This window comes from Camarhynchus parvulus, chromosome 1, assembly GCF_901933205.1.
Source record: "Camarhynchus parvulus chromosome 1, STF_HiC, whole genome shotgun sequence".
In the NCBI taxonomy this organism is placed as follows: Eukaryota; Metazoa; Chordata; class Aves; order Passeriformes; family Thraupidae; genus Camarhynchus; species Camarhynchus parvulus.
Window position 1 is genome coordinate 73,787,108 of NC_044571.1, and position 27,888 is coordinate 73,814,995.

The 27,888-nt window shown below is 40.1% G+C and overlaps 1 protein-coding gene across 3 annotated transcripts in view; it reads right to left on the reverse strand.

Moving 5' to 3' along the window:
• Positions 1 to 289: 289 nt before the first annotated feature.
• ELMOD1 (ELMO domain containing 1) overlaps positions 290 to 27,888 on the reverse strand; it is a 42,525-nt gene continuing 14,926 nt past the window's right edge. For all 3 annotated transcript variants that reach the window (XM_030945476.1, XM_030945497.1, XM_030945487.1), the window contains exons 2-11: positions 27,500 to 27,594; positions 17,628 to 17,773; positions 17,453 to 17,481; positions 16,187 to 16,284; positions 10,918 to 11,047; positions 7,728 to 7,861; positions 6,448 to 6,516; positions 4,053 to 4,103; positions 2,496 to 2,629; positions 290 to 1,653 (exon numbers count right to left, since the gene is read on the reverse strand). In XM_030945476.1, coding sequence (XP_030801336.1) covers positions 1,481 to 1,653; positions 2,496 to 2,629; positions 4,053 to 4,103; positions 6,448 to 6,516; positions 7,728 to 7,861; positions 10,918 to 11,047; positions 16,187 to 16,284; positions 17,453 to 17,481; positions 17,628 to 17,773; positions 27,500 to 27,516 — 981 coding nt within the window. In that variant the 5' untranslated portion in view covers positions 27,517 to 27,594 and the 3' untranslated portion in view covers positions 290 to 1,480. The remainder of the gene's footprint in view (positions 1,654 to 2,495; positions 2,630 to 4,052; positions 4,104 to 6,447; positions 6,517 to 7,727; positions 7,862 to 10,917; positions 11,048 to 16,186; positions 16,285 to 17,452; positions 17,482 to 17,627; positions 17,774 to 27,499; positions 27,595 to 27,888) is intronic.

The window sequence follows — 27,888 nt, forward strand, 5'->3', positions numbered from 1 at the left end:
GAAGTCCTGACCCCCAGCTTACATTTTAGCAAAGAAATGAGACAACTTAAACCCAAGGAGTTTCCTAGGAACTTGAAGTACTTCCATTTATTTATTTAATTTTTCTTTAACTAAATTGATGGCCCAAGCAGTAACTAAAATGACATAAAGCACCTTATCTGAAGAAGTTGTGATCACACTTCATCCTCAGGAATACCACAGAGCTGTTACAACCCATTTTACCTGATCCATTAAGTAAAACACTTGTCCTCTGTATTACTGCATATCTCAAAAATAAAACCCACAGTGCTTCAGTTTAGAATGATGTATAATTTATTCATATATTCACAAGTAGTTGGACACTACTCAATTTAATCTCCATATGCAAGTGATTTACACAAACATATAATACTAAAATTGATTGCTTAGAAGGTAAAAAATACCATGGGTATGAAATGCCATGGTAGATGTTGTTCAGTATACTACACAATCTTAGTGTCAAACACTTTTATTCATTTATGGTTTTAGAAAAAAGGCGGTTTGCCATCTTTAATTTTTTTCATAAGTAGTCTGGGAAACACAAGCAGTTTTGTTCTAAACGTTCTAACCAAATATTTCTCCCAGCTCTTAGGAACTGAATTAACAACAAAAGCAACATTTTCAGTAGTTCAAAGAAAAGATACATAATTTTGCTTCCCTGAATTCACCAAGCACCACGTGAGCAAATCATGTTGCCTTCCAACGTGTAACACAAAGCACTAACCTCTGCATATCCAAAGGAATGCGCAGGAATCTAGACCATGCTTCAGCATGGTGGTGTTGGTGACAACAGCCTGATGTTACAATTTTTGGCCCCTGCCGGTATCTGTTAGTTGTGAATGTGCTCACAGCTCACTGTGTTAGCATCACCAGACCATTTGGTATTCATGCATTTGATCATAATTCTGCATAAATTCTTCTCACTGAAAGTTGTATCTCATAAGCCTCATTAATTTTGCATTAAGCATATAATGGCTGCATGGAGAAAACTGGACTTAAATGTGTTTGTCTGAATTAGATTAAATTACATTATCTTCTAGATGAGGTCCAAACATATATTTTGCTTGAAATGCCAGTAGTTATCTTAAAACATACCAAGAAGTTAAAAAGCTTTCACAATACAAGATCCAGCTACTTATTCCACATATACAAAAACACTGCTAGAGAAATACAATTCAATTGTCAATGCTGAATTATGAGGAAAGTCTAAAAAAATAGAAAAACTCTGATATCTGGACATCAATTCAGAAGGTAACACTGCATAATGAGGCAATATGAGCACCCATTTAAAATGAAAAATCCCCAGCAAGAGAAGCATAAGGGGATCATGTGACAAAAATAGATGAACACTGCGCCAAAAACATGCACACGATTGCCATGGTCATTCAGTATGCTAGTGATGGTCTAACAGTGATCTAAACCAAGAGTGAGACAGTGCTTCCAAATGAAATCAACTGAGTAACTACATATTGATTAAACTTTCTGATGCAGCAAAGTGAGGACACAGAGCCATCTCTGGGTTCTGGAGCTGTCTCAAGATTCGCTTGTAAAATTTCTCTCTGACGCGATTGAATTCCATTATGTCCAGTGGATCCTCATCAATCCAGAATTTGTGGAATTCATGCATTAAGTAGCCTACAAAACAATATGAAGGAAGAAGAGATAAATACTGCATGTAAAGATGACATATAAAATTAGAAACTAGCTTGGAATTAATAATTATGATCTGCACAGAAAATCCTTGTCACTGATATCTGACACCTCATGACACTGGGCAGGGACAAGACTAAACCTATTCTGGACAAAGCCAAAATTGGATGAATATTACACACACTGTCAGAATTTCTCACAATAAACACAGTAAGTCACTAGTCATTTTGATATATGGATTCACAAACTGAAACATAAAACCAGGGAGTATAAAAAGAGGGAAAGATGCTGCAGGTGCTCATTATCAGTTCCTTGCCTACACATTGAAAAATATTAGTAGTGTTACTCCCACTGTGCAAAGATGAACAGCAGGCCTCTGCTGTAGCAGGGATGCTCAAATACAGGGGAAAGAGCTGTCAAAACATGATTTTGGTGGTGGAGCTGCAATTCTGCTGAAGGGTGGGGAGTAACACTAGAATGCAATTGCAAGTATCATATGACAGTTGGATTTAAGGGGAAACAATATTCAGATATTCCTTAAAGCACATTTGCTTTTTTCTTATTATTTAAAAAAAAGGCAGGTCACTTGGTAAGGCGGTTAGTGCATTTTTTGTTTGTGTTTCTTTATTTGTTTTACACCTTGGCTTGATAGTGGCCTCCATCACAGCTGAAGACCAGAATCCAAGCATCCTAGACAGGAGGGCACAGTCTCTATGCTGTGTCAGAAGACTTTATTTCTTTTTTTTTAAACTATGGGCATTACCATGTCAGCAGAGTACCAATTATGCATTCCCACCCCTTACCCCACACTCCCACCCAGCACTTACAGAACGTCTGCTGGAAGTGAGTGAGTGTGGGTGCTTCTGGAGCAACATTGTAGAAATGGGTCTTCAGAGCCCCACTCACGAGCAGGTTGTATGCAAGGTCTGTTATGTTAATGCCCACGATGGCAAAAGAGTAGCTGTAAGGAAAAGCAGCAACTTTTGTTGAGAATTCACCTTCTTTTGTCACATTTTAAGGAACACTGATGACCCTGTTACTGAGATGCATTAATTCTCTCCTTTGTGAGTTTCCAAGGCATGTGTCGGGTGGAAATCAAGGAAAACATTTATTCTGCGTGCTTTGTACAGCATTTCCCTTGGGAAACACATGGTCACAGTAAGAGCAGGAGTTTCATCACTGTGCCAGCCTTTTCAGTGGAACAGTACTGATTAATTCCTACAAAATAAGAACGAGCACAGACGTCCCGTGCTCCTGCACTCGCCTCTGAAACGGGGCAAGGACTCCACACGGTGGCCATGGCTGCAGGGTGACCCATCATTTGTTATTTTTAACTGCTGGAGTTCCCACTGGAACTCATTACCCACAGTAACCTGTCCTATAAAGATATTCATTTGGCTAAAAAGCTTGTGAAAAGGATCCAGCTGAGTCACCTCTAATTTCTCCCTAAAAGAGAGCTAGAGACAAGGCCAGAAAACAGGCAAAATCCTAAATCAAAGCATGCAGGAAACAGAAACAAGAAAATCAGACTCATTAAGTAAACTCTGTCCTGCTAGGAGATATTAACAAGTGAAGTATATTTAAGCACAACAAAACTCAGAAACTGGGAGTTAACTTGTAAGGCTGGTGCATAAGGAACTTGACATTTCTAGCAGTGACTATTTCCCAAGAAAGCACATAAAGACTGGCACGGACATTTAGTCATAAAAGCAAACATGTTTGGACATTCAGTGATTGAATTTTTTTCTCAGCTAAAGATAGCTGTCTTCTCTAGACTGTCTTGGGTATTTTTTCAACTACCTCTATCAAGCAAACAGAAATATTTTCTTTTCTTTTAACCTTTTTTTTGCATTTCAGGAGGGAAAAAACCAAACTAGAAGTCCAGAAGTTAACTTCAGCATGAAGTTAACTTGCCTAATGGTAAGTTTCACAGAAAAATTAAATCTGGGCAGTAAAATCTTGTATTACAGATTTTGAGATACATTCAGAAGGAACATCCTGTTCCATGCAGTAATACCAAACCCACTGTTATAGAAGAAAAAACCCCCACTACTATTTCTTCTCTATTATATTTTCCTAAAAGCAGTTCTCTCTGGCTTTGACAGCAAGAAATGAAACTTGATCATGTCATGTGCTAAGAAGAATTAAACAGATATTAATCACCACACTATATATAGCACACAGAGAAAGCTTCTCCTTGCTACAAAATTTTTGGGTTATTTTTTTCTGAATGTAACTTGAATTGTTTCTCCGTAATCTTTGATCAAAATCAAGGTGTGGCAGATGTACATATGCTCACAGAATTTTCCTTTTCTCCCTCAAATATACAGTAACATTGTAACCTGCTGTGTTTGTAGCAAATTAAAAAAGGTCTTTAAACTTACCCAATTGCCTTATCAAACTTTTTCTTCTCCCATTCAGCTTTGCTAAGTTGGCTGAGGAAGAAAAAATAGTTAAAATCCAGATATTGCTGAACATTACTAACTGATAAATATTTTCTTTCAACTTCTTTGATGTTATAACATTGACTGAACATGATATTTTATCTTCTCTTACATGGCCAATCCCATTTAAGCCTCATTCTGGCTGAATGGATTGATATAAACAGACTTGAAATGGGTAACTGGTTTAGAGCATTGCCAACAAACTGGTCTCCCCATTACAAAATGCACCTATGTCAACGCTCTCAGCAAAACTTCATTGTTTTCTAAATTGACCACAAAGGTGAACCACTTCAGTTAAGCTTGAGCTGCACCAGAAGTTGTAAGTTATATTTAACTAATCAAAGATGGTTTTAGCTCTTTTGTGTTTTCAGAGATATTCGTGATACTCATCACTGATGCTGAGGCATGATTCACTTGAGGCAGCAAACATGAAAATACTCATCTGACAGTAAGTTTTTATGACCAGCCAAATTGGAAATCACTCAACAGCCAAAGATAAGGAAGAGAGTTTCCTATTATTTGCCACAATAATGCAGTGCTTTTCAAGGACACAGAAGACGCCTCCCTTAAAATAAAATTAGTCAGGGAACAGATTGATTTTAAACTAAATTTCAGCTCAACGATTTAAAAGAGCTGTGTGATTCAACCAGTCACCCAACATCCCACTAACCAGGTTTGAGTCTACTGAGATGAGCAAGTTTAGCAGAAATCATTGCCTGCACATAAAACCAGATAAAGGCAGGCACAGAACTGACCCTAACCAAGGGCCTACAACCTTGACATGGCTGTGGGAGTTTTGCCCTAGTAAGGCAGATCAGAGTTTGCAAGCTTTAGGTCCCAAATTATAGACAGCTATGTGTGAAAGCATTGTTCTTAGACTAGTCTTGAACTTCATTAAGTATATATTACACTAAAAACAATTCCCTGAGCTTCATGTAAATACAGGATATAAAAATTGTTGTCAATAATTACTTAAGATGCTAATAGATTCATACCTATTGTGACCTGAGGGTTACTAGCTGGCATGCATGAGGACAAAAACGTCAGCTCCTAAACAGCTTTGCATCCAGGAATACACTATTATTTGCTCATCCTCTAAAATCGGAACCATCTTTGCAGGCTGTGGAATAATGCCAGTTAGAAAACCCCAGGTAAAGACTGAATAATAAAGGTGGCACACATAGGATGTGGGCAAGTGAAAAAGTTCAGCTGAGCTAGAAAATCCATTGATCCCATCAGAAAACAACACAGCTGCTAAGCAACCACACCAGGGAGATCACCATGGGCACCACCTGCAGCATCTATCTTCTACTGAATGCTCTGTCAAGGCACAGAAATTGCACATGCTCACACTGCACTCCAAGACTGCCCTTGGTAATCAAACATGCAAATGAAGCACAGTAATATGTTCCAAGGGATTTTTGTCACAGAATTACCATTAGGAACTCAACAAAAAAACCCAAGAACCCTGAGGAGATCAAAAGCTTCAAGATTTAGGTGTGAACCAGCTTTATAGATATCTAACACTACTGGCAGAAGAAAAATGTCTTTTAAGGCAACTGATTTCTATATAACTGGCTAAGAGGCCTCCATTCCCCAATAACTATGGAGTCTCTTACTGACAAATTACCTACACCACAGTTTGTGACACTTGAAGGTACCTGATGTCTCAACAGCCGAGACAATGGAGTAGCCACATTGGAACCACCATTAGTCAAGGCATACAGAATATGTGACTATAAATAAAGGGGTTTTTCAGCTCTGCTAACAAATATTTGGCCCAGACTACTTATGATTATCAAGTCAGTCACTTTAATGATATCAAGCAAGGTGGATTTCATTTTTGATATATAAGCATGTTCATATGGACCCAGTGTTCCACCTCCCAGTTTGGGTCTAAAGGAAAGAATATGGATCTCCCAGTGTTGCAAAAGACTTTAAGTTTATAACACACCAAATTGTAGTTTGATCTTTATTTACATGTAGTGTCTCAGAAAACTTATAAAAAAGGAAAAAAAATACCTTAGTTCCTTGTTAGTGACTTCCCTTTATTATGAAAAAACACAAACAAATAAAAATAAAGGTAAATAAAAACACAAAAATCACTTGAAATCAGAAGTGAAAACATTTAACACTAAATTGAACTATTTCCAAGATTCAGAATACAAGTTTGCCTCTTGCACCTGATCAGCTTTCAGGATCAGTACTTTACAACAGACAGCATGTGGAAATATCCAAGGATATGCCCAACAAGAAGAAAAAACTCCAGCCCCCTTCCTCAAAGAGAGCCAGCAGAGTGCTCTCTCAAGTCATTGTTTCTGGTCTCAAGCATTACCTGTATTTAGGGTGAAGAGAATCAGTGAGAACTTGCTGAGCTATCTCAGTGTCCCATTCAGCAAAATACCTGCAGACATATATGTTTAGGGTGAATTGTTTAAAAATAAACAAAACCAAAAAAAGCATCTGAAGTCATACTAAGCTGTCAATACACACCTTTCTAAAAGCAGGTGCATGTGTTACACAGTATGAGTAGCATCTGATGTGTTAAACTCATTAAACTGCCACTCAAACACTCAAACTGAAAGATTAAAGCAGCCTCCAAGTGCACTCCTATATGAATTTAGTGAATGTGCATTGCCAGAGTCTCCTCTCTACCCACCCTACAGAAAATCAGTTTATGACTGGAGCATGTCGGGTGCTGAGCTCAAGAGAAAGCAGTTCAGGCTTCTTGATCTGGCAGATTCATTAAGCAAGATAAGAGTCATCACAGAAGACTAAGAAATTAAATACATGGTAGGGATTAATTTCAAATGTAAGTTCAAAGCCAGAGTCAAGAGTCCAGATCCACAACTGAGATTTACTAGGGAACAACATACGGACAGAGGATGATTTATGTCCTGCAATCTGTAACAGCAGAAAATACTTATTCTTCGCCTTGCAAGGAGAAGTTATTTTACCAAATGTTTCCAAGTTATGTAACTGCATGCAGCAAATACAAGGGCTGGAGAAAATAGCAGGCATTAGTCAATTCCCAAATTACAAAGCACAGCTATGGCATTAACACCTGGTGTGCATGAGTTGGAAGAAAAAAGTGATGTAAACTCACTGCTTAATTTTGAGTATTGACAGAAATTAAAGTAGTAGTCAAACTACTTAAATCTGCCATCAGTGACTGCATATCAAGTGTTTTGCTTAAGAATTCAGCATGAAATTCCCACGGACAGCAGCTGAGCAGCAACATAACCCTCCCACGTACATACTTCCAGGGCATTTTGTTTAAGGAGCTCTAGATACTGGTGAAAATATACTTTACACTTTCTTTCTGGTAGGAAGAGAGTGCTAACTCACTGTGTCACAGAGAAACAGCAGCTAAAAAAAGGCTTAGCAAGTGGTATTACAAGGTTGAATTGGTTGAATTAGGAATACTAAAAGAAAGGAGACCCCTTTGAGAAACACTCCAAAAATTAGGCTAGCAAATAAATTCTTTCATTTGCTTAATATGATGTCCCTGTCACTTTTGTAAATTATTCCAACAGATTTGCTAAAATCTGCAAGTAATGCTGCTTTTCATGACTTCAGACACACGTAAACCCATCTGCAGAGGGACATACTTACACCAAGTTATATAAGCCCAGGAGACCCATTCCTCTAAAGTCTGTTTTAGGATCGTCACCTTGGAAACCAATTTCACACCACTGCTTCGAAATCCGAGCTTTCAGAGGTGAATTCGGCTTCAAGCATTTCCACAACTAGGAAGATTACAGGTAAAATATAATTAAGTTTCCACACAGTAAAGATTTTTTTTCTCTTTGTAAACCAAGCTAAATTCTGATCACTGAACAGACAACTGCAGTAACATCACTGCACTGCTATCCCAGCAACCCAAACACAAAATCAAATGAAGTTCCTCTGGATGTATGTTTGGGGGGGAAATCCCAAACTGCTCTGAAGTACTGCAGACATTTCAGCCCTGAAAGGCCCTTCTGCCCTTATCACTGCTGCTCTAACATCTCACACAAAGATCTGCTTTGCTCATGCTTTGTGCATCAAGGTGGTGTCTGCCTCCATAAGCAGAGAGACAGGAATGGGCTGGAATTTGGTTGTAAATCACTGACAGAGCAGCAGAGCAGCTTTGAGTCCCTGAGGCTCTGCAGCAATCTTTTCTCTGGCATCTTCTGCAAGTCTCTGGAAAGGTTATAAATCAAGAGACTTGGCTACCACAGTGTTGAACAGCAAATTGGAGAACATTAAAAAAAAATCCATACAAGGATAGCATGTGCACCATCATATTTAACTAAGGGAAGAATCATTCATTGATCTCACATAAAGAAATGTCTGAAGTGATTTAACAAGCCAGATCATCAGCTGGAATAAATCCATTTAACTGCACTGGTCCAGCAACTTTAGTGCCTAAATATCACATTGCTATGCACCTAAAAGCAGCCTCAATTGACATATGAGAAATGCATACCTTTATGCACACCTCATGTGCCATATCACAAACTCAGCCTTTTTGAAGTATGTTAAGAAATCAGCATTTAGAATTAAGAAAGTGTATTAATCACCAGTCATGAGTTGGTGAGAACATCCTCAAGAAAATCACTCAGACAAAGCCTACCCAAGGGAAAGAGCTGGGTGCACATTTCCCAAATAAAAACAGAAATTGTTTTAATTTTAGCAACTGCATTTAAAATTAAGTGCCCTGGGAAGGTTAAAATCTTAATGATTTCACTTTGTAATGACTCCATAAAGCATCATTGTTTAAACCAATGTGTTCATCCATCAACAGTAAATACAGTATTAATCATTAGTACAATCACATTAAGTTAATCTTTCCTCATTCATTAAGTGCTCTCCTGGTAAACATGAATAAATGATAGCCATTAGGAACCTGAATTACCCATTGCAGAGATCACTTAGCAGAGTATCTAGAAGGAATGAAAACCAACCAGACTATTCTTACACAGCGAGGATTATGAAATGAATTAAACCCTCGGACATATTTCCATTTGACATTTGCAAAAGTAGAACATCTGCTGTAAACAAGTGCTAATACTTAGGTGAAACTGATACTTTTTTCAGCATTTTGACTTTGCATAATGTTGCCTAAAGTGCACTGTTTAATCTCTCCTCAGACAAATGCTCAGTTTCCATTCTGCTTTTATGCTTGTGTAATTATGTTTTTAAAGCACGTACATGACTACACATCATTGCTGACATGATTCTCAGGCTGGATGGTGGGGAGAGACTAAAGCCAGCTCCTTGGTCCTTCTCACCTATGACCCCACCCGCAGACCCTGTTTGCTTTCTGGGCAATGCAGATTCTTGTATTTAGGGTATTTAGGGATGCTTTCCTGGAGCCAAAGGCCCTCTTTAATCTGCAGTGAGGTGCTTGGTATTTTCAGTAACCAACACTGTAGGCTGCCACCTGGATCTCGCCTGCAAGACACAGGCTTCCTCAATGGGTAAGTCTGTGTGTTCCTTTAGTTAAAATTCACTCTACTCCCACGAATTTGTGCATTTGGATGTACAGGGGCAGGACGTGAACAGGAGAAATCCATCTGCCCAAGTCTACCTGGTGGTTAGAACACTCCTTCAGGGCAGCTCTGGATTTGGACCACTCCTTGGTGAGACTCCCACCTCCCATCAGTGGGCAAACCTTAAAGGCAGCTTTCCAGACTCCAACAGGAATCCTGACCATCTGAGGCATTTTCAGAAATAGTTACTTGCATCTGACAGTGCTTGTATAATATGTCTACTGGGATTTTTGGAAGACCAAGTAACTACGGTAAAATTTCCAGAAGCTCTCACTGTAACTTGTGCAAAGCCTTGCACTGCCAGCTACAGCATGGAAGACATCTTCATCATGGTCTGGTACTGCTAAAGTCTTCAGTATTTTTTGTCTTAAATTGAAAAAGAAAACCCCCCCAACCAAACAGATAGTATGTTTTTATAAGAACTCTGAAAATTCTCTAGGAAGGCATTTTGCTTATAGCCAATAAGCTCCCTATCACTTATTCTATGTTTCTTGGCACTTCTCTGAAGCATCTTGCAATAGCTATGGTTAAACCAGGATCAGGACCAGGGCTTGCTTTTAGACTGTTTTCCAGACCTTTATTCTTTCCTCAATTTCTTTCCAATATAAGAACTTTCTAGCTCTTTCTCTGCTTATGGCTTCAAGATTGCTTTTATTATCTGCTCCAGTGCAAGGCTTTCCTGAAAGCATGAAGGAAGTAAAACCCAATTGTTATGGTTTTCCTGACTCTGCATGTATTATCAAAAGAATAGTTTCATTTTGTTTTCGCTTGAAAATACATTTGGTAACTATAAATGTGTAAGTCATCAACTCCCACTCTTCCCTTCCACACAATAAAAAATAGATGTTTTCCATTGGTATACACAGACATTGCCCTGCAAAAATACATTAAATTGAAGAAATAAATTTGTAATTCGGTTAATAGAGAAAAATACCTTCTTGTGCTGGAGAAAGGTGTACTGAAGTAGGATGTAAAACTACTTTTCCAGAGCTCACTGCAGGTAACAGCTCTGTGCTCTAAGACCTGTGTTATCCAGTGCCTAGATATAGTCCAGTCAAGGGAAATGCATTTATCAGCCAGGGAGTGTGCTGTTTGCTTGGCAGGTGTTACACCCAGACCACATTATAGTGCTGTGTACTCTTATCTTAAAACAGGTACACGATGGAGGAAGGTGAGAACAGCTCTTGATGTTTCAAAGAAGTTTATGAAGCAGGCTTGGGAGCTGACATGAATAAAGGATGCCCTCCAAGCACCTCTCCAGTGCCTACCTTCAGCAGCATTTCCTCGTGTTGCGGATTCTCCGAATCGTACGGCTCCCGGCGCAGCTTCTCCACCTCTGCAATGAGGTTTCTGTAGCCCACAATCTGCAGCAGGCATGCCTGGAGAGACACTCCCAACCTAGGGGTAGGGAGAGCAACATATTTCACCTCAATCAGGTATAGCCATGAAACAGTGCTGCTGTGTACACACACAGCTAATACACGTGACTAGTGTTACAACCATTAATGTATGACAGTCTAACACTTCAGTTGCAACAGGAAAATTTCCTAGAGATCAATATTACATTAAACAAGGCATTGTGAAGGGCATAGTCTCATTTAGTGCCTTCCTGAGATGATGATATTTGGGATTTTTTTAAAACCGTGAACAGTGATTTTTCACATTGAAATCACATTATAACTATACACAGCAGCATTGAATGCCTATAACAAGCATTACTGAATCTTCACATTACTGAATCTTTCTCTTCATTCCAATGACAGCTTTTCAAACAATTCCCTGGGATCAGAGATGTGAACTTGAAAAAGGCTGAGGGGGGAAAGAAAACTCAGCAAAAAGCTAAAAATAATTGTTTAGCTTCTGTGCCACTAAAGCTAGCATAAAGAAGCCAAAAGCCTGAAGTAATATAATTTCAAAGATCTGCCTCCAGGCAGATTTGGCTTTTGTCTCATGTTAAGAATCATCATAATGGTTCTCTTTTCACTATAATGCAGATTTTTGTGTTTCCTTTTTACATTTTCTGATGCATCATCAAAAAAAAACCCAAACTCAACACACATGAAATAACTACCCTCAAAAAACCCTAAACAAAACTTATAAAAAACCCACCAGAAAACTCTGCATCAAACAACAGCTTTACATTAAGATTTTATAATACAAAATCTAAGTCATGCAGTATGCAACTGCCATACTCATAGAAATATTTGTTTATATATGGGAATAAGCCCTTTAATGTTTAATAGTGTGTAAAATTATTGGAACACCTGGTATGAATTTGGAGGGCAAGCTAAGTTTGCACCCTTATTCCTCTGTGGAACACAGGCTGCACTGATATTAAGCTGCACAGGTTCCTTGCCTGTCATGCTTGATACACTGAAACATTTTGTTTATTCTGTAATACTCTTAAATTTTCTGAACATAAGGATTTTCACTGCTTATCTTTTGAGGTAGGTCCTGCTTGTCTAAATTGATCTCCCTCTATGGCAAGGTGACCTGCCTAGGATGAGGGAAAGGACGTGGGTGTTTTGTACCTGAACTTTACTAAGGCCTTTGACACTTCAGCATTCTGCTGGAGCTGGCTGCTTGTGGTTTGGGTGGGTGCAGAGTTCACTGGGTAAAAAATTGTCTGAGGGTGGTAGGGAATGGAGTTACATCCAGCAGCGGGCTGGTCACTAGTGGCACATCCCAGGAATCAGTCTGGGACCAGTTCTGTTTAATATCTTTATTGATGATCTGGATCAAGTGCACTCTCAGTCAGTTTGCAGCTGATACCAAGTTGGATGGGAATGTTGATCTGCTGGAGGGCAGGAAGACTCTGCAGGGGAATCTGGGCTGGCTGGATCCATGGACCAAGGCCAATTGTATGAGGTTCAGCAAGGCAAAGCATTGAGTCCCCCACTACAAGAAAGGCATTGAGGGGCTGGAGCGTGTCCAGGGAAGGGCAACGGAGCTGGGGAAGGGTCTGGAGCACAAGTGCTGTGAGGAGCAGCTGAGGGAGCTGGGGGTGTTCAGCCTGGAGAAAAGGAGGCTCAGGGGGAACTCATCACTCTCTACAACTCCCTAACAGGATGGTGTAGCCTGGTGTGGGCTGGTCTTTTCTCCCAGGTAACAGGTGATAGGACAAGAGGAAATGGCCTCAGGTTGCCCCAGAAACGGTTTAAATTGGATATTAGGGAGAATATCCTTCACCAAAAATGTCGTCAAGCCCTGAAACAGGCTGCAGGAAAGCAGTAGAATCACTATCCCTGGGCGTATCTAAAAAATCTGTACATCTTTCAGATGTATGTGGCACTTATGGAAATGGATTAGTGGTGCATTTGGCAGTGCTGAGTTAACTGTTGGACTTCAGAACCCTTTCTGACCTAAATGATTCCACAGTTAATCTACAGAATCAGAGACGTCAGCATTAGTCCATTTCTCATGCTGCAATTTTATCGCATTTGAAGCTATAACCCTTTCAGACAGAAAAGCCTCCACGGTATTTTCCATCCTTCGCTGTTTCTTTGTTGTGGGTTTTTTTTTTTTTGCTTTTTCTTTTAACATGCTTCACTAGCTATAGCCTCCAATTTTACAGAAAGGCTGCATTTCAAAGAAAGCTGAAAAGCCTGACAGACTGTGAATTGCTGTAGAGTATCACTAAATCACAGCCATAATGTTTTTAACTTCTTTATAGCCTCAGTTTAGAGCAGCAGAACACAGGCTGTGGCAAAGCAGAGCAATTTTATATTAAAAAAATACATGTTTTTAAGATACAAGGTGCACAACATATTCAAAGTAAACCATTTTTGCACTTTATATAAAGGCACTCAAAAGCTCCACCTAAAGTTATTCAGGTGAGGGGGTGAGGGTCAAATTAGATTCCCCCCTTTCCTTTTCATTAATGCTTTGTTATTCTTGCCAAACACAGGATGTGGGTGAAGTGCTGATGTCCCACACCTCCTCCTTATCATCCTGGTGCTGGCTGTGGCAGTTCTCAGAGCCCAGGAGCAATATACCTGGGCTTGCACTCCCACTGTACTCAGCTCCAGGTGCTCCACCAGATGGAGGTAAGTCCAAAACCAGAGCAGGGGAACTAGATCATCGTTAATTCCCTCCCAACCCAAGCTTTTCTGTGATTCTGTGTCTGCTTCCATAGTTAGTGTAGACTGCACGTCACCACCAGGTTATTCAACCTGCTTGCTCCTACTGCTAAATATACACACTCATCTGAGAGGCATTGATAAAGGAAAATTACTGTGGAATGCCTTCTCCTCTTTAGATTGCAGCAGCCCACAGCTTTCAAGAACAGCCAGTGGAAGCACCCCTGGGATGCTAACTCAGCTCTGCAAAGATGCCACATTAACAAAAATGACTGCATACAGATTTGCAGAAACACATACAGTATGACACATGTCCACTTGTCCTTATCCCAGGAAATTTCAAGTCTCTGCTATCCAACACAAGGCCAGAGCTTCTAAACAAGATAGTTTGGTCACAGGTGTTTTATGTTCAAGAGAAGGCAAGGCATTGGATTTTCCTTAATCATGTCTAAAGATGCAGCTGACCTGCTTTTGCTCAAATTTCTGTTGAAAAAATCAGTATAAAATAAATGGCTGCATGTAAAACTTCAGTGCAGATGTCTAAAGTTTAGCAGAAATATGATTAATTTAATATAAGGACCAATTTAGTGGCAGAGTGTGTATCTACGTATGTGATGTCATCTTGCACATTTCAGGCCCCCATTCCTCACTGCTTTAAGAAGATATTTTACCAAACAGGAGGGAGTGCAAGGGGAAAAGGGGATGAGAGACTCAAATGCATTAAAATATTGAATGCAAGCATTCTAGTCTAAAGACAATTAAGCATTTGTCTTGTGCTAAGCATATGAACACCAACTGGATCAAAAAAAGATAATTCAGGTGATTTTTTGTTTGGGTTATTTTTTTCCCTCTGTGTGGTATTTTTAAAAAATATTATCATAGATTCACAGAATGGTTTGGGTTGGAAGGGACCTTAAAGTTTGTCTAGGCCTAACCCCACTGCCATGGCAGGGACACCTTCCACTAGATCAGGCTGTTCAGAGCCCCACTTAACCTGGCCTTAAACACTTCCAAGGATGGATCATCCACAACTTCTCTGGGCAACCTGTTCCAGTGTCTCATCACCCTCATTGTAAAGAATTTCCTCCTAACATCTAATCTAAGCCTACTCTCAATTTGAATCCATTCCCTCTTGTCCTGTCACTGCATGCTCTCCAGCTCTCTTGTAGGGTCTCTTCATGTACTAGAAAGACCAGATCACTAAAAATGTAACCTAATGTTCAGGGTCCTGATTTCAAGCAAGGTGAAGTCATTTGCATGTCTGCTCTCTCTCTCTTCTGAAGGAGAACATTTCTTCACATGCCAAAGGCATGACATGAGGGGAATCAGAAGGTGATCTTTGGTGTTATACAAAATAATAATTCATTTCTTGTTTTCTTCTGAAATCATTCTACCCAGTTGCCCATTGGTCCAACACTGAGAAGCGAGCACTTGGATCATCCTGATTGCTAAACATTGCAGTTGCTGATGTCCACAATCCAAGCTCTGAACTGTGCGCATTTACGTCCTGCAGTTTCTCCTCAGACATCACCTTCTCTAATTTTACCATTGCTGGGTTTTTCTTTCTGAATTTCAGCAAACAGCATGCTGTGCAACACAAGAGTACCAGGGCTGTGATGCCCTCCTCAGATGGCAGCCTCTCAGAAAGGCCTCACATCTGCTTGAAGCAGCTGGTCTTTCATCACCCTCCCTTTGAAGAGCACGTGGGCCCCTGGAAAAGCTCTGTGCTCACATCCAGAAAAAATTCACAGGGCTTGGATGCCCATTTTTAATTATGTATACCAACTTCAAGCTTGGGAAGAGGAGTGAACCTCAGACAGATCACCTGGATAATATAGCTCTCAACTTTCCTCCTACTGATTCCTGACCTAGACATCTTGTGCCTTAAGCTCAGAACTGAAAGGTAAGGCAACCATAAAAGTCTTATCATCACCTACTCTTGAAATACACACTTGTAAATTTAATGGGTAGTTGTAAATCTCTTCTTACAATAATAAATATTAGTTGTATTGTTAAAGCTTCTGTTTGGATAATTAAAGGCAGTTTTAAAATGCAAAGCAGCATATATCTGTATCAGCTAAAACAAGATGGTTCCTTCCCTACTCAAAAGGCAGCATACAGCCTTTGTAAGAAGCTATCACTGTCCCTGCCAGGACTGTGGTTTGGTGGTGTTTTATCTCTGGGGAAGTGACCCCCATAAATCCATGCATTGACAATAAACTAAGACAGAATCAGGTAGATAAAAGACTCAGGACTTGCTTATTAAGTCACCATAAAAATCATTCATTTTTACATCAGTTTTTTAACAGCGAAGTTAAAATTAGAATTTTATGCTGAGAGACAGAATTCATCTTCAACTTCTGTACCACAATAACTATAGAGAACAAATTCTCCATGGAACCAAGAACTGAGGAAATCAGTAATTCCCACTTGCTCTGTAAGGAAACTATGAACTTACTGTGGATTTATATCTGGATTAATCCTTTTCAGCTCCATAATGTCATCTATCGTTTTTTCAATAGCATCAGGGTGAACATTTACTGATGTTTGCAGCCGCTAAAAAGAAGTTTTAAACACATATTAATTCCTACAGAAGCTATACTCAACAGAAGGTAACAGTGGTAAATTTGATACCTGAAAGCTTCTGCATTAAGAGCCCAGAAGACCCAACTCAACATCTGTACATATCTTTCCAAATAATTCAACCCTTCTGACTCATTTCAGAGCCCTTGCCCGCTAAGAGCTCGAGTGCCTTCGCTCTTGTAGTCAGTTTATCACATTTCTGTGGTGGCTGTCAGTGAAGATGATCAAAGGCCTCAGTGCAGACCAAGAAGCAGCTTCAGACCATCCACCTAATTACACTGGAATTGACAGCCTTCATTTGACATTCCCTCTCCCAACATGCTGCAGTAACACAGCAAAACATTCCTTCGTTTCTTTCATATGCAATTGCTGTTTGTAGAAATGCCCCCAGAAGTTCACTATTCAAAAACCAAAATGCCATCTGAAAATTTAAGAGGTTGAATTTTCTTGTGCTTTGTCTCAAACTTCACAATTACTTAAATCCAAGTTTTTGCCTTTCTGTTTGTGCTAGAAATACATTTGGAACTACTATGCTGAACTAAGAGCTAAATGACTTCATTTTTGTTAATGGTGAGGCCAGGTTTTCAATATCACTGACTCTTGTGACAGAAAGTGTAAAGGCTTGAAGGATGTTATTTAACATATACACAAAAATGCCTTAGGGAACAACTCCAGTTAGCACAACCACTGGTACAGTAAAAGGATGAAGTGAATGAGGATTTTCTCCATCAATGTATTTAAAAGGAAAAGAGGGAACAAAGTCAGGAAAGTTGCTTTCCAGACAAAACCCGACTTTTCTAAATTTGCAAGCAACTGACTGCAGATTACAGATATTCTGAGACAGTATGAAGAAACAAACCAAGAACCCCTAAATTACAACACTTCACTCTCATGAGCTCCACCATGGCAAATTGTTCCTTTGATTCCATCATTGCCACAGCGGACCTTGTCCCTGGAAGAGAGAACACTCTACCCAACTTTGCAAGATCAACTGCTATTGCAGACACAAAACCTCTTCAATGGAAAATGTAAAATCATATCAAACCTTAAAGTGACTTGTTGGGGTGAGCAAATACCAGACTGAACAAACCAACAGCACAGGACATCACAGAAAAGGTGAATAATGAGATCTTTCACTCACCTTACTTTTTGAACCTTTCAGGGATGCCTCTGTAAGGGAAGTATTCAAAAGCATCATATCAGACAAGCATGTTTACATTGGATCAATTTAATAACTAATTTCTAGTAACAAGATATAACTTTTAGCATATACAGAAAGTTACAAAGGCATGTAGAACTAAGTATATTGCAGTTACCTATTTTCATAGTTCTGGCAGCTCCAGGTTTGGTATTGTAACAGATCCTTTGCAATTCACATTGACCTGTTAGTTTCCTGACCACAAACTTCAGGCAGCGCCACAAGCATTTGCAGTAGAAGTACAGGCATACCTGGACAAACATCCTGGCAAAAGAAGAACCTTGAAAATAAGAGTCTGGAGCAGGGTTTGTTTCAACTTGTTCACCACCCAAACAGAAAGTACTTCCCCATCCCAAATTCCCATTGCCTAAAGGCAACTTCAGAGCAAAAGCAGCAATTACACTACAAACATTTATGCCAGTAAATGTTAAATTGGGCTTTTTAGTATTAGCCAACAAAACACCCCCCACAAAAAGCACCACAGCAAGAAGCACTGAATAAGTAAACTCCAGAGTTTTAAAAGAGTACTTGTGGAAAAGGCTGTATAGTTCCTATGCTTTGGGGAAACAGGACTACATGAGAAGGGAGTACAGCTCACCCTGATATAATGGATGCTGAGAATCCAGGAAGACATCACATCCTGGCTTAGTTTTGCCTCAGCAACAACCTGCTGCAAGCAGAATGCTTGGTTATCCTGACAAACTTGACATCCTGACAGCACTCATGTCATGTCCCTAAGAAGGAAAACTAAGGCAATCAAAGCTTCTCCCCTTGCAGAAGAAAAGGTGTTTAAGAACCTTTAGGTTCTTATAATATAGACTTTGGTCTTGAGGACTGCCAGTTCTTCCCAAGACCAGCTGTTACATAGCACTGATGCCACATAATTTCTCAAAGTACAGAACTGACAGTAAGCCAAGAAAGCCCTTATGTAGCTACTGCAACTAGTTTTGAGTCCCAGCAACAGAAGAAAGACTTTGACAAACTGGATGTATTTCAGTGAAGCTGGTAGGGCTGGAGCACAAACCCTGTGAAGAGAGGTTGGGAGAGCTGGGCTTGTTCCACCTGAAGCAAAGATTCGGGGGGGATCTAACAGCAGCCCCCAGTGCTTGTGGGAAGAGTTGAAGCAAACAGAGCTGGGCTCTCAATGATCCTGCAAGGCCAGTAGACAAGGGACAACAGCTCTAAGCTGAAACACAAGAGAATCAGCCTTGCAAGGAGAAGCTTTTTCCCTCGAGGACAGCAACAGTAGGTTGCCCAGGGAGGCTGTGCAGTCTCTTTTCTCAGTTTTTTAAAAATCCTTGACTGGAAGAAGCCCTGAGCAACCCAGTCTGACCTCGGTGAGAGGGAGGTTGAACTGGAGACCTGCTAAGGTCCCTTCCAGGCTCAACTGGGATCCTACAAAAGCCTGAAAAAGGCTGCGTACATGAAAACCACTCAATTTTAAACTTGGTTAGCATTACACCTGCTACCAAAGCCCACATATTGCTACCACAATTATATAACACACCCCAAACCCATATTTTAATGGGAAACAACTTATTCGGAAATAATTTATCTTTCTTGTTTCTATGGCTATGATGGCAGAGATCCTGCCACATCACCCAACTATCTGTCAACCTCCTGGGATGAAGAGGATCCACCCACAACCCTTGGGTTCAGAAACACATCTCATAAAAGACAAACCGGAAAGAACTAGCAGTAGGAACATTGCCATTTGGACATGGTCCTTGGCTACAGGTGGTTCTGCTACAACAGGGGGATGGATTAGATGGCATCTACAGGTGTCTTCCTATCTCAATCTCTCTGCGATCATAATCTGTGATTACATTATAGGAAAACATCAATACAACTTTGATATGCTAGCTTGCCAATAAATATTCACAAATAATTTAGTCCATTATGGTCTAAGTCTGTGTGTATGCATATTCACCATTATTTTCTGTTGTTGATGCTTTCAAAGGACAGTTGTTTTTTAGGAGACTCTACTATCCTTTTCAATAGATTGCAGTGATTATTTCAAAACACTGAATTCCAGATACTCAAATCAGTTATAAATATGTATATGTATGTATGTAAAGCTTGAGGAGCTCCATCACTTCCTAAAAAACTTCCTGAAGGGCATGGTGTAGAAGGATGTTCAAAGCAGGAAAGATGAATTAAGGTGTGTTAAGGTCCACACAGGAGTTTAATCTGCTTTATGTTGGCTTCAGCTCAATCATTTTTGAAGGGGGATTAAGTTATGGGAACTAAAGACCTTTTATGTCTAAATGGAAAGCATCCACACAAGTATTTAAAATGCTTTAAAAGCATCCACTTTATCTTTAGACTTTCAGTTAATTCACTTAGTACTCCCAAATGCCTGCATGCAGAAAACCTCCTTGATTTTATTCAACAGGAAGCCTCTATTTTAGAAACAAATTGACACCTAAAGAATGAGGAATCAGTCCCATAATGGAACCAAGTTTTAGACAAGAAAAAAGTTTCAGGTGCTGATATCAAAGTATTTGGGTACTCCCTCACCCCTGACCCAAGACATGCCAGAACACACTACTGTGAGGAGTTAATTGGTGCTCCACAGCAGGTTATCACCTTCAGTATTAAGAACAACACCAGGTACCAGGAGTCAAGGCCATCACCAGGCAAGCAGCCATTCTTTAAGTTTCCAGCAGTCAGAAGTAGAATAACAGAATCAACACAGAATGATTTGGGCTGGAAGAGACCTTAAAGACTATCTTGTTCCAAACCCCCCTGTCATGGGCAGGGACACATTCCACTAGACCAAGAAGAGGAATTCAAATATAACCTATAGCCATTCCTTAGTTTCATCAGCACAACTCAGCTCTGTATTCGGGCTAAAAGCACAGGAAAACACCAAACCGGAAGGTGGAGTATGGTAAAACAGAGTCCTGAATTTTCATCATATATTTGTACTAGAAATTAGAGTTGTTTTCTTTTGGTCTGCTTTGTTTCTGAATGTTAGGTCTCTTTTAGAGCAAAAAAAAAAAATACAGAGAGCTCATTTATATGGAAGATGAGAGGAAAGACTCATTTAACTTCCTGTTAACAGCCCATGCAAAATTTCCCTCTCATGAGAAAGACAGCTCCTGCAAAAACCACACATCCTTTAAGAAAGTTCATGCTTATACTTAGCTGCCTCCAATGCTAAAACAAGACAATCCATTCCATTAAAAACGTTTTGAGTACTATATTGTAGATAATTGAATACTGTGTGCTGTCGATAAGAGGAGGGGGGACTTAGAGGAGGGAAGGTATCAGGTGCATTTGAATTACATATTTTTGCCTTAGGCTCAATGACAGATCTGCAAATTGAAGGAAAAACTCTAAAAGGGATAGAGCTGTGACCACATAATTGCAACCACTTTCTCCACCAAAGTTCTGCTTTGGCTGTGGTTTTCACAAAGACTAATAAAAATGCATCTACTAAAAACAAGACAGTACAGCACACAAACACTACCCCTGTGAATCACTAAAATATGCTTAGCAGCTATTACTAATAAACCAAACACACACTAATTTTAACTAGGTAGCTTTTATAGAAGAAAGTTAGCCTTTGTGGGTACCTTCAGTTTTCTACCACTCATCCATCTCAAGTTTACAATAGTTGAAACCTTCCATTTGTAACATGAAAGACATAAAAAGTATCACAAGCTGTTTATAAAAGGGAATTCTTGCTTGCAGAAATCCTGTAATAAAAGCACACTAGTGATTATGCAAGGCAGGTTTTATGGTAGCCCCTGTGCTGTAAAACAAAGCACAGCATATGATGAACAGGAACCCCCCAAAGGCACAGCCATGTGCTTCGACTGCGGCACAGTGGCATTAATTTCTGGCTTGTTTTAGAGTTAAATTCCAAACCTCCTCTCCACTCAATATCCTCTGTGCTCTGCTTTTTTTTTTTTTTTTTTTTTTTTTTAGTTTGTTATTCTTTGCTTGTTTTGTGAGTTTTTCCCCACCTGCTTGCCTTTGCAGATTTCTCAGCACAGAAAATAGTTTATGTGGTCATGCACAGCATTATTTCAGATCCTCAGAGGTGAGGTCTGGTCTAAGCACAGAAGTATGACAGAAATGAAGGTGTTCCTCAGGGACTCACACTCTATTCTTTCCTATTTCAATCCAAGTTCCTTTCCCCTCCTGCATTCCAAGCAGCTGTATAGACCTGCATATTTGTGTTTATACATGCATGGAAACACTTCATATGAACATTTATTCAAGTAAAATAAAGAAAAAACTGCATAATAAGACGTCAAATCAACATTCAGTTCCCTTGCCAAGGATGCTGCATGACAAAACCAATGAAGCAACCAATCTCTATCAGCAATAATGGGGCTTAAGAGATTCTGGAGAGCTCTCTTCTATGACAAAGAAGACAAAGAAAGGGTTTCTACAATTGCTCAGATCCTTGCAAGACAGGGAGAAATGTGGAGCCAAAGCCACGACAGAGTAAGAGTACTGCTGCAGCAGGGACAGTGCTTCTATTTTCCACAGCAGGTGCTGCTCTGCCTGGGGAATGAAAGCACGTGGCAGCAACCAGCCAAGAGCGCTGAGCACATTGCTTCACACCCCAGCACTGCAAAGGGAAGGACATAACTGGTTTTCAACAAGGGGTTTCCAGGTTTGCTCTCAACTAGCCCATCACAATGCTGGAACAGTGTGATTAAAATGGCAAATGCAATGGCTATTAGAATCTACATCTCTCTCCAGTGACAGTATGACACCACATTTTCATGAAATCTGGCTTTTTATTTAAAGGTGACTGCCTCTAGGAGATAAGCACAGCCTTCTCCATGATAAACTGTCAGAAGCAAAATCGTGCAAAACTTTCGGAGTTGCCTAATATTTCTGTGGAGCTCCTTCTTGTGTAATCTGTTCAGCTAAATTTCAAGATGTATGTCTGATGCAACATGAAGTACCTCCTGAAGGGAAGTAGAGATTAATTACTGTGCAACAATTCTGAAACTAATAAAAAAGAAGGTGCTTATTCCCTTCCTCAGTAATTTCAAAATCTCAGTATTTTCAGAGCTAGTAACAAACATACGTACTCCAGGTAAAATGAAAGCTTCATCTAGATACTCAGTGCTGGTTACTGGACTTAAAACTGGGGGGAAAGCAAGCAAACTCCCAAAACAAAACAAAACAAAACAAACCAAAAAAAAACTCAAACAAGCAAGCCAAAATGCCCAGCCCTACCAAAAAAACCCCAAACACAAAACAAATCCCAACCCCAAAACCCTAAACCCAAATCTAAAACAAAACCAAACCAAAAAAAAAAAACCCCCTCACCACCCCAAACCCACTAGTTTAAAAGAATGAAATAAAAGTCACTGAGCATACTTACACATCATTTTCTTTTCTGTGCGTCGTGTTTTAGGTTCTATGGATTCTGAAGATTTTTACACAACTATTTTTTCCTGAAGGACATACTAATCTTAGATAACAGTGCATTACATATCAGTATTTCCTTTCTGAGAATTCTAATTACTGTTTGAGAAGTAGTCAAGGACACACTAGTCATGGCTGATCAGCTGTCCAAATGGGTGAGTAAGCAAGTGATACAACCCTGGTAGGAGCTCATTAACTTGACTGTCTTTGGTTTATGTGCATAATTTACAGTGTGTATACAAGGTCAACCAAGAAGTGAGGTACCAATCACCATTTTTGCCACAGGCAGACCAGCTACTACCTCCTTTAAAACACAAGAAATTGCTTTCATTCTGTGCCTTTGCAGACATGACAACTGAAATCCACCTTATCTCCCCATTTAGACTTAGGAGCAACTCACTGTGGCCACTGGCGAAGACATATAAACAGTTTTTAACAGCAACTTTCCACACATTCACTGCTCTTGCTGTTTGCTGATTTGATTTTCATCTTATCTGATGACTCCAGTACACTTAAAATCTGTTAGAGCTTACAGCTTGCTTTGCAGTAGAGCAAGAGAAGATGTCAGATTTCTAGGATTTACTGAAAAAAACCTGTCTACTACAGTTGGTTCTCCAAGTTGTTATTATTTCAGACATTTAAGATAAATTGCAGTCAAAGTAGAAGTGTTGCTGACAGACTTCTCAGAACTGCTTTGCAACAAAACAAGAAAGCCCTGAAAGATTAGGTATTTAAGTGAGAAACAGTTTTATTTTTCCATAAGTAATATTTCAGATGTCAGAAATAATTCATATCAGACAAGCTGAAAAAGAAAAGACCAACTATTTTCATTTGAACACTGCCTTGAACTGGAAATATGAACATAAGAGTCTAAATTTAGAGATTTAGGGTTACTCCAACTACTGGACTGTTTAATAGATAGACTCTTTCTCCATTCAAGTTGTGTGGGAGTGATGATCTACTACAGGTAGGAAGGCCCTGCAGAGGGATCTGGACAGGCTGGATCACAGGGCCAGGGCCAATTGCATGAGGTCTAACAAAGCCAAGTGCCAGGTCCTGCACTGGGGCCACAACAACCCCAGGTAGTGCTGCAGGCTGGGGGCAGTGGCTGGAAAGCTGCTTGGCAGAACAGGACCTGGAGGTGCTGGCAAACAGCAGCTGAACATGATCCAGGGTGTGCCCAGGTGGCCCAGAAGGCCGATGGCATCCTGGCCTGGATCAGCCAGGCTGTGGCCAGCAGGAGCAGGGCAGCGACCATCCCCCTGTACCCAGCACTGCTGAGGCCACAGCTCCAATCCTGTGCTCAGTTCTGGGCCCCTCAGTGCAAGAGAGACATTGAGGGGCTGGAGCGTGTCCAGGGAAGGGCAACGGAGCTGGGGAAGGGTCTGGAGCACAAGTGCTGTGAGGAGCAGCTGAGGGAGCTGGGGGTGTTCAGCCTGGAGAAAAGGAGGCTCAGGGGGAACTCGTCACTCTCTGCAACTGCCTGACAGGAGGGTGCAACCAGGTCAAGGTAATTCTCTTCTCCCAGCACAAGAGAAAGCAGCTTCATTTTGTGCCAGGAAAGATTTAGATTGCAAATTTTTTCACTTAAAACTTCTTAAACTTCTTAAAACTTTCTTCACAAAAATAATTGTCAAGCATTGAAACAGGCTACCCAGGGAGGTGGTGAAATCGCCATCCCTGGAGATACTTAAAGGAAACATAGATGTGGCATTCAGGTGACATGGTTTAGTGGTACACTTGACTATGCTGAGCTAATGCTTGGATTGAATGATCTTAAAAGGATCTAAGAAATTCTATGATTCTAAAGAAATGGAACGGGTTTTTCAGGGAGGCTGCAGAATCTCCATCCTTACAGGTGCTCAAAATGTGTCTGGATGCAGCCCTGAGCAACCTGCTATAGCTGACCCTGTTCTGAGCAGTGGGAAAGGACTTGATGATTTCCAGAGCTGTCTTTCAACCTCACTAAACAACAAGCTGGATTTGAAATCCACTCTTCAAAGTCCTCCTTGGGTCTCCACGTGAGTACCTGGTGCATGAAGTTGCTAGAGGTAAAATATTGTCACCACTTAGAAAGCAAGGTCAAGGTTATCATAACTTCAGAGATGAAAGCCTGTTCCTCTTGACATCTGTTTTATGGCAACTTCCACATTGCAATCAACAAAATGACTTGCAGTTTGTGCAGAATAAACTCATTGGTTTTAACCACAGAGGTAATCTATGCCATCAGCATCAGCTATTCTGGTGTCTGTCCCATGCATGCAACAAGGAAAACACTGCGCCACTGAGCTGTCCCTGAAATAAGAATTCCACATTTCAACCCTGCATTGATCTTCACAAACAGCTAAGGATGATTTAAGCTCCCAGGTGGTGCTGCTATTGGTAACAGACAAACATGGGGACACAATATAGATTAACTTCTTTTCCAACCCATTTCCAAGCTGGAAGGCTTAATAACCTTGTCTTGCACATATATGTCCCTGCAGTTCCACACTTCACTTATTCCTCATCACACAAACCTGCAACTGCAGGTTGCAACACCTAGAGCAGAACTCACTCTGCCCAGTAAGTGCTTTCCTTGGAGGGTTTTTGCTTCTTAGTCTCTCTGGCTTTCTTCTACATTTACAGAATATGGGGAGGGTAGTTCTCTTATCAGTTCATGTCAAAGGTTTAACATAATATAAGAAAATCCAGATGCCTTTAAGTAAATAGAAATAGGTTTCCTATTTCAACACTGTGTTCATATTTTTGGTGCTCTGTACTCTCCTCCCCCGCCATCCCTTAATCCAGCTTTCTGTTCAGCATTTGGAATAATGGACTTTCCATAACAAAGTCCTAGACTGTCCTGTTTAGATAGACAACTCTTTTTCAGAAGGTCTACCTTAAGAGAATCTAGCACCACTGAGACTTTTCAAGTCTTTTAGGATTCACTGACTTCAGGAAAAACATGAAGAGAAGTAGAAGGTAGCTTCTCCATGACAGCCTCAGGAACCCACATATTCAAAATAGCACTCTTAATCCAGCATGGAGAAAATCATCAAGGGGCCAGGAGAGCAAAGGTGAGCAGAACAGACAGTTTAACAGGAAGACAGCTGGCAGCTTAGAAGTTGTCATCAGCTCAGCTTCTCCATGAGGAGAGAGCAAAATTACTTTACGTACAGAAAATACTAGATCATTATGGGGGCAAGTGTAACACCCTCTGCAATCCCAAAGGCTCCCATCCTTCTCACAGAATGGTAGAGTTCATGTTATGAGGGACTCATGAACCAAACTGCATATGGCATCAATTTGTGACCTTGGGTCAGGCTGCTGAACAAGTCTGTATAGAGAAAAAAAGGTAAAAATTATAGAGGCAGGAGTGTTGAGAAGGAAATAATCAGCAGGATTCCAGAACAAAGGCTCTGACATGAGGTGTTACAAAATTGTAAAGGGAAAAAACAGTGCAGGGATGTTAGTCAGGCTAGGTGTGAACTTTTCAGTCACTGGACCAGTACAAATTGAATTGGTGGAAGACTTGTGATCACCTAGTACCTGGGCCACAGAGCTGCATGGGTCAACTCTTTCCCTCCTGGCTGATGCCTGTCAGGTGGTGAGCACACTAATGTTTAAATTAAGGCTCAATTCAGCCTTGGCTGCATTTTGTGGATGTTAGCAAACAAATAGTTAGTTGCTTTATACTTTTAATCTGTCTATGTCCTTCTTACAGAGCCCTTTTTGCAGCTGGTTCAAGATGAGGAAGCTGGCCCAAACACTCCACAGAAATGCTTTAGCTATGTCTGTCTTGGCAGCAAAATCATTACACATGATCAACCTAGAGGTAATGATGCTGATATCCATAGTGTGTAAGCTTCTTTGCTATAAACAGTCTAAAAAGGGAGAAAAATAGAGTGACAGATGCTCTATACAGAAGCATATGTTTTAGTCCTCTTGAAAAGGTGCCTCCCATACAGACAGAATATGATTTCTTTGGTTTATACACAAATGAGCTCTTGATCTGTATTAGTTTTGAGAAGTGCTCAACTCCCTCCACTGACTAAGGAACAAATACAACATGGGCTTTCTGCACCTACGTCTGTTGTCTGCAAGTCCCCCATTCTATAATTAGTTTATAGAGGAACAACTGCAAGTCATATGTGGGAGCAAGTAATTGACATTTCTCCTGCAAATTAGGCATGATCAGCTTCAAAAACACTTGCACATCTTCAGCAAGCATCTCTGCTTTCACAGACAACACTCCAAAAATCCAGACAGTGGACAAGAAACGAAAAAACCTGATATTTTCCAAGCACTGTTCTATGCTATTATTTCTTCTCTTTTCCCCTGACACATCAGGCACTACTGATTTGAAACATCACTGCTCCTATCCCACAAGACAGTTCCCACATTCTCTGCTTCTATAAAGAACAGAAAAAGAAAATTTAAATTAAAATAGCTTTAATTAAATAGTGAAATCTAGGTGAACAGAAAGTAGTCTAGTATAAACTAGTTTACACCTTCCGTAATACTTGTAACAATTAAACCACTTAGCTCACTGCAGCATAAAAGTAATTAGAATAATTCAACACTTTTGAGAAAATACAGAACAGTTACCTCAGGAAGTGTTTCATGGTGATGGTTTCGTTTGTGCTGCTAGAGCCGTAATATATTGATCACTGATGACCTCTTCTTCGCAGGGGATATTAGTGCTGTAGAAATAGAATTGCGACTTTTTTACAGACAGGAAAAAAAAAGGGGGATACTTCAGTTTTTTAAAATTGCTCTTGAAACAAAATACAAGGGAAATATATTAAGAAAAAAATCTCATGTCAATAAAAACAAAATGAAAAATCATAAGGTGCTCACACTTCACCCTGAGCACATACTTTGACCAGACTATGCTACCCATGTCTTTTTTCAGAGAAGTAAAAATCTTGAATGAGAATGCAGAAATGAGTGAGAAAGCTTGAAGAAGTATCTAGACATTTTCAAATGCTTCTTGT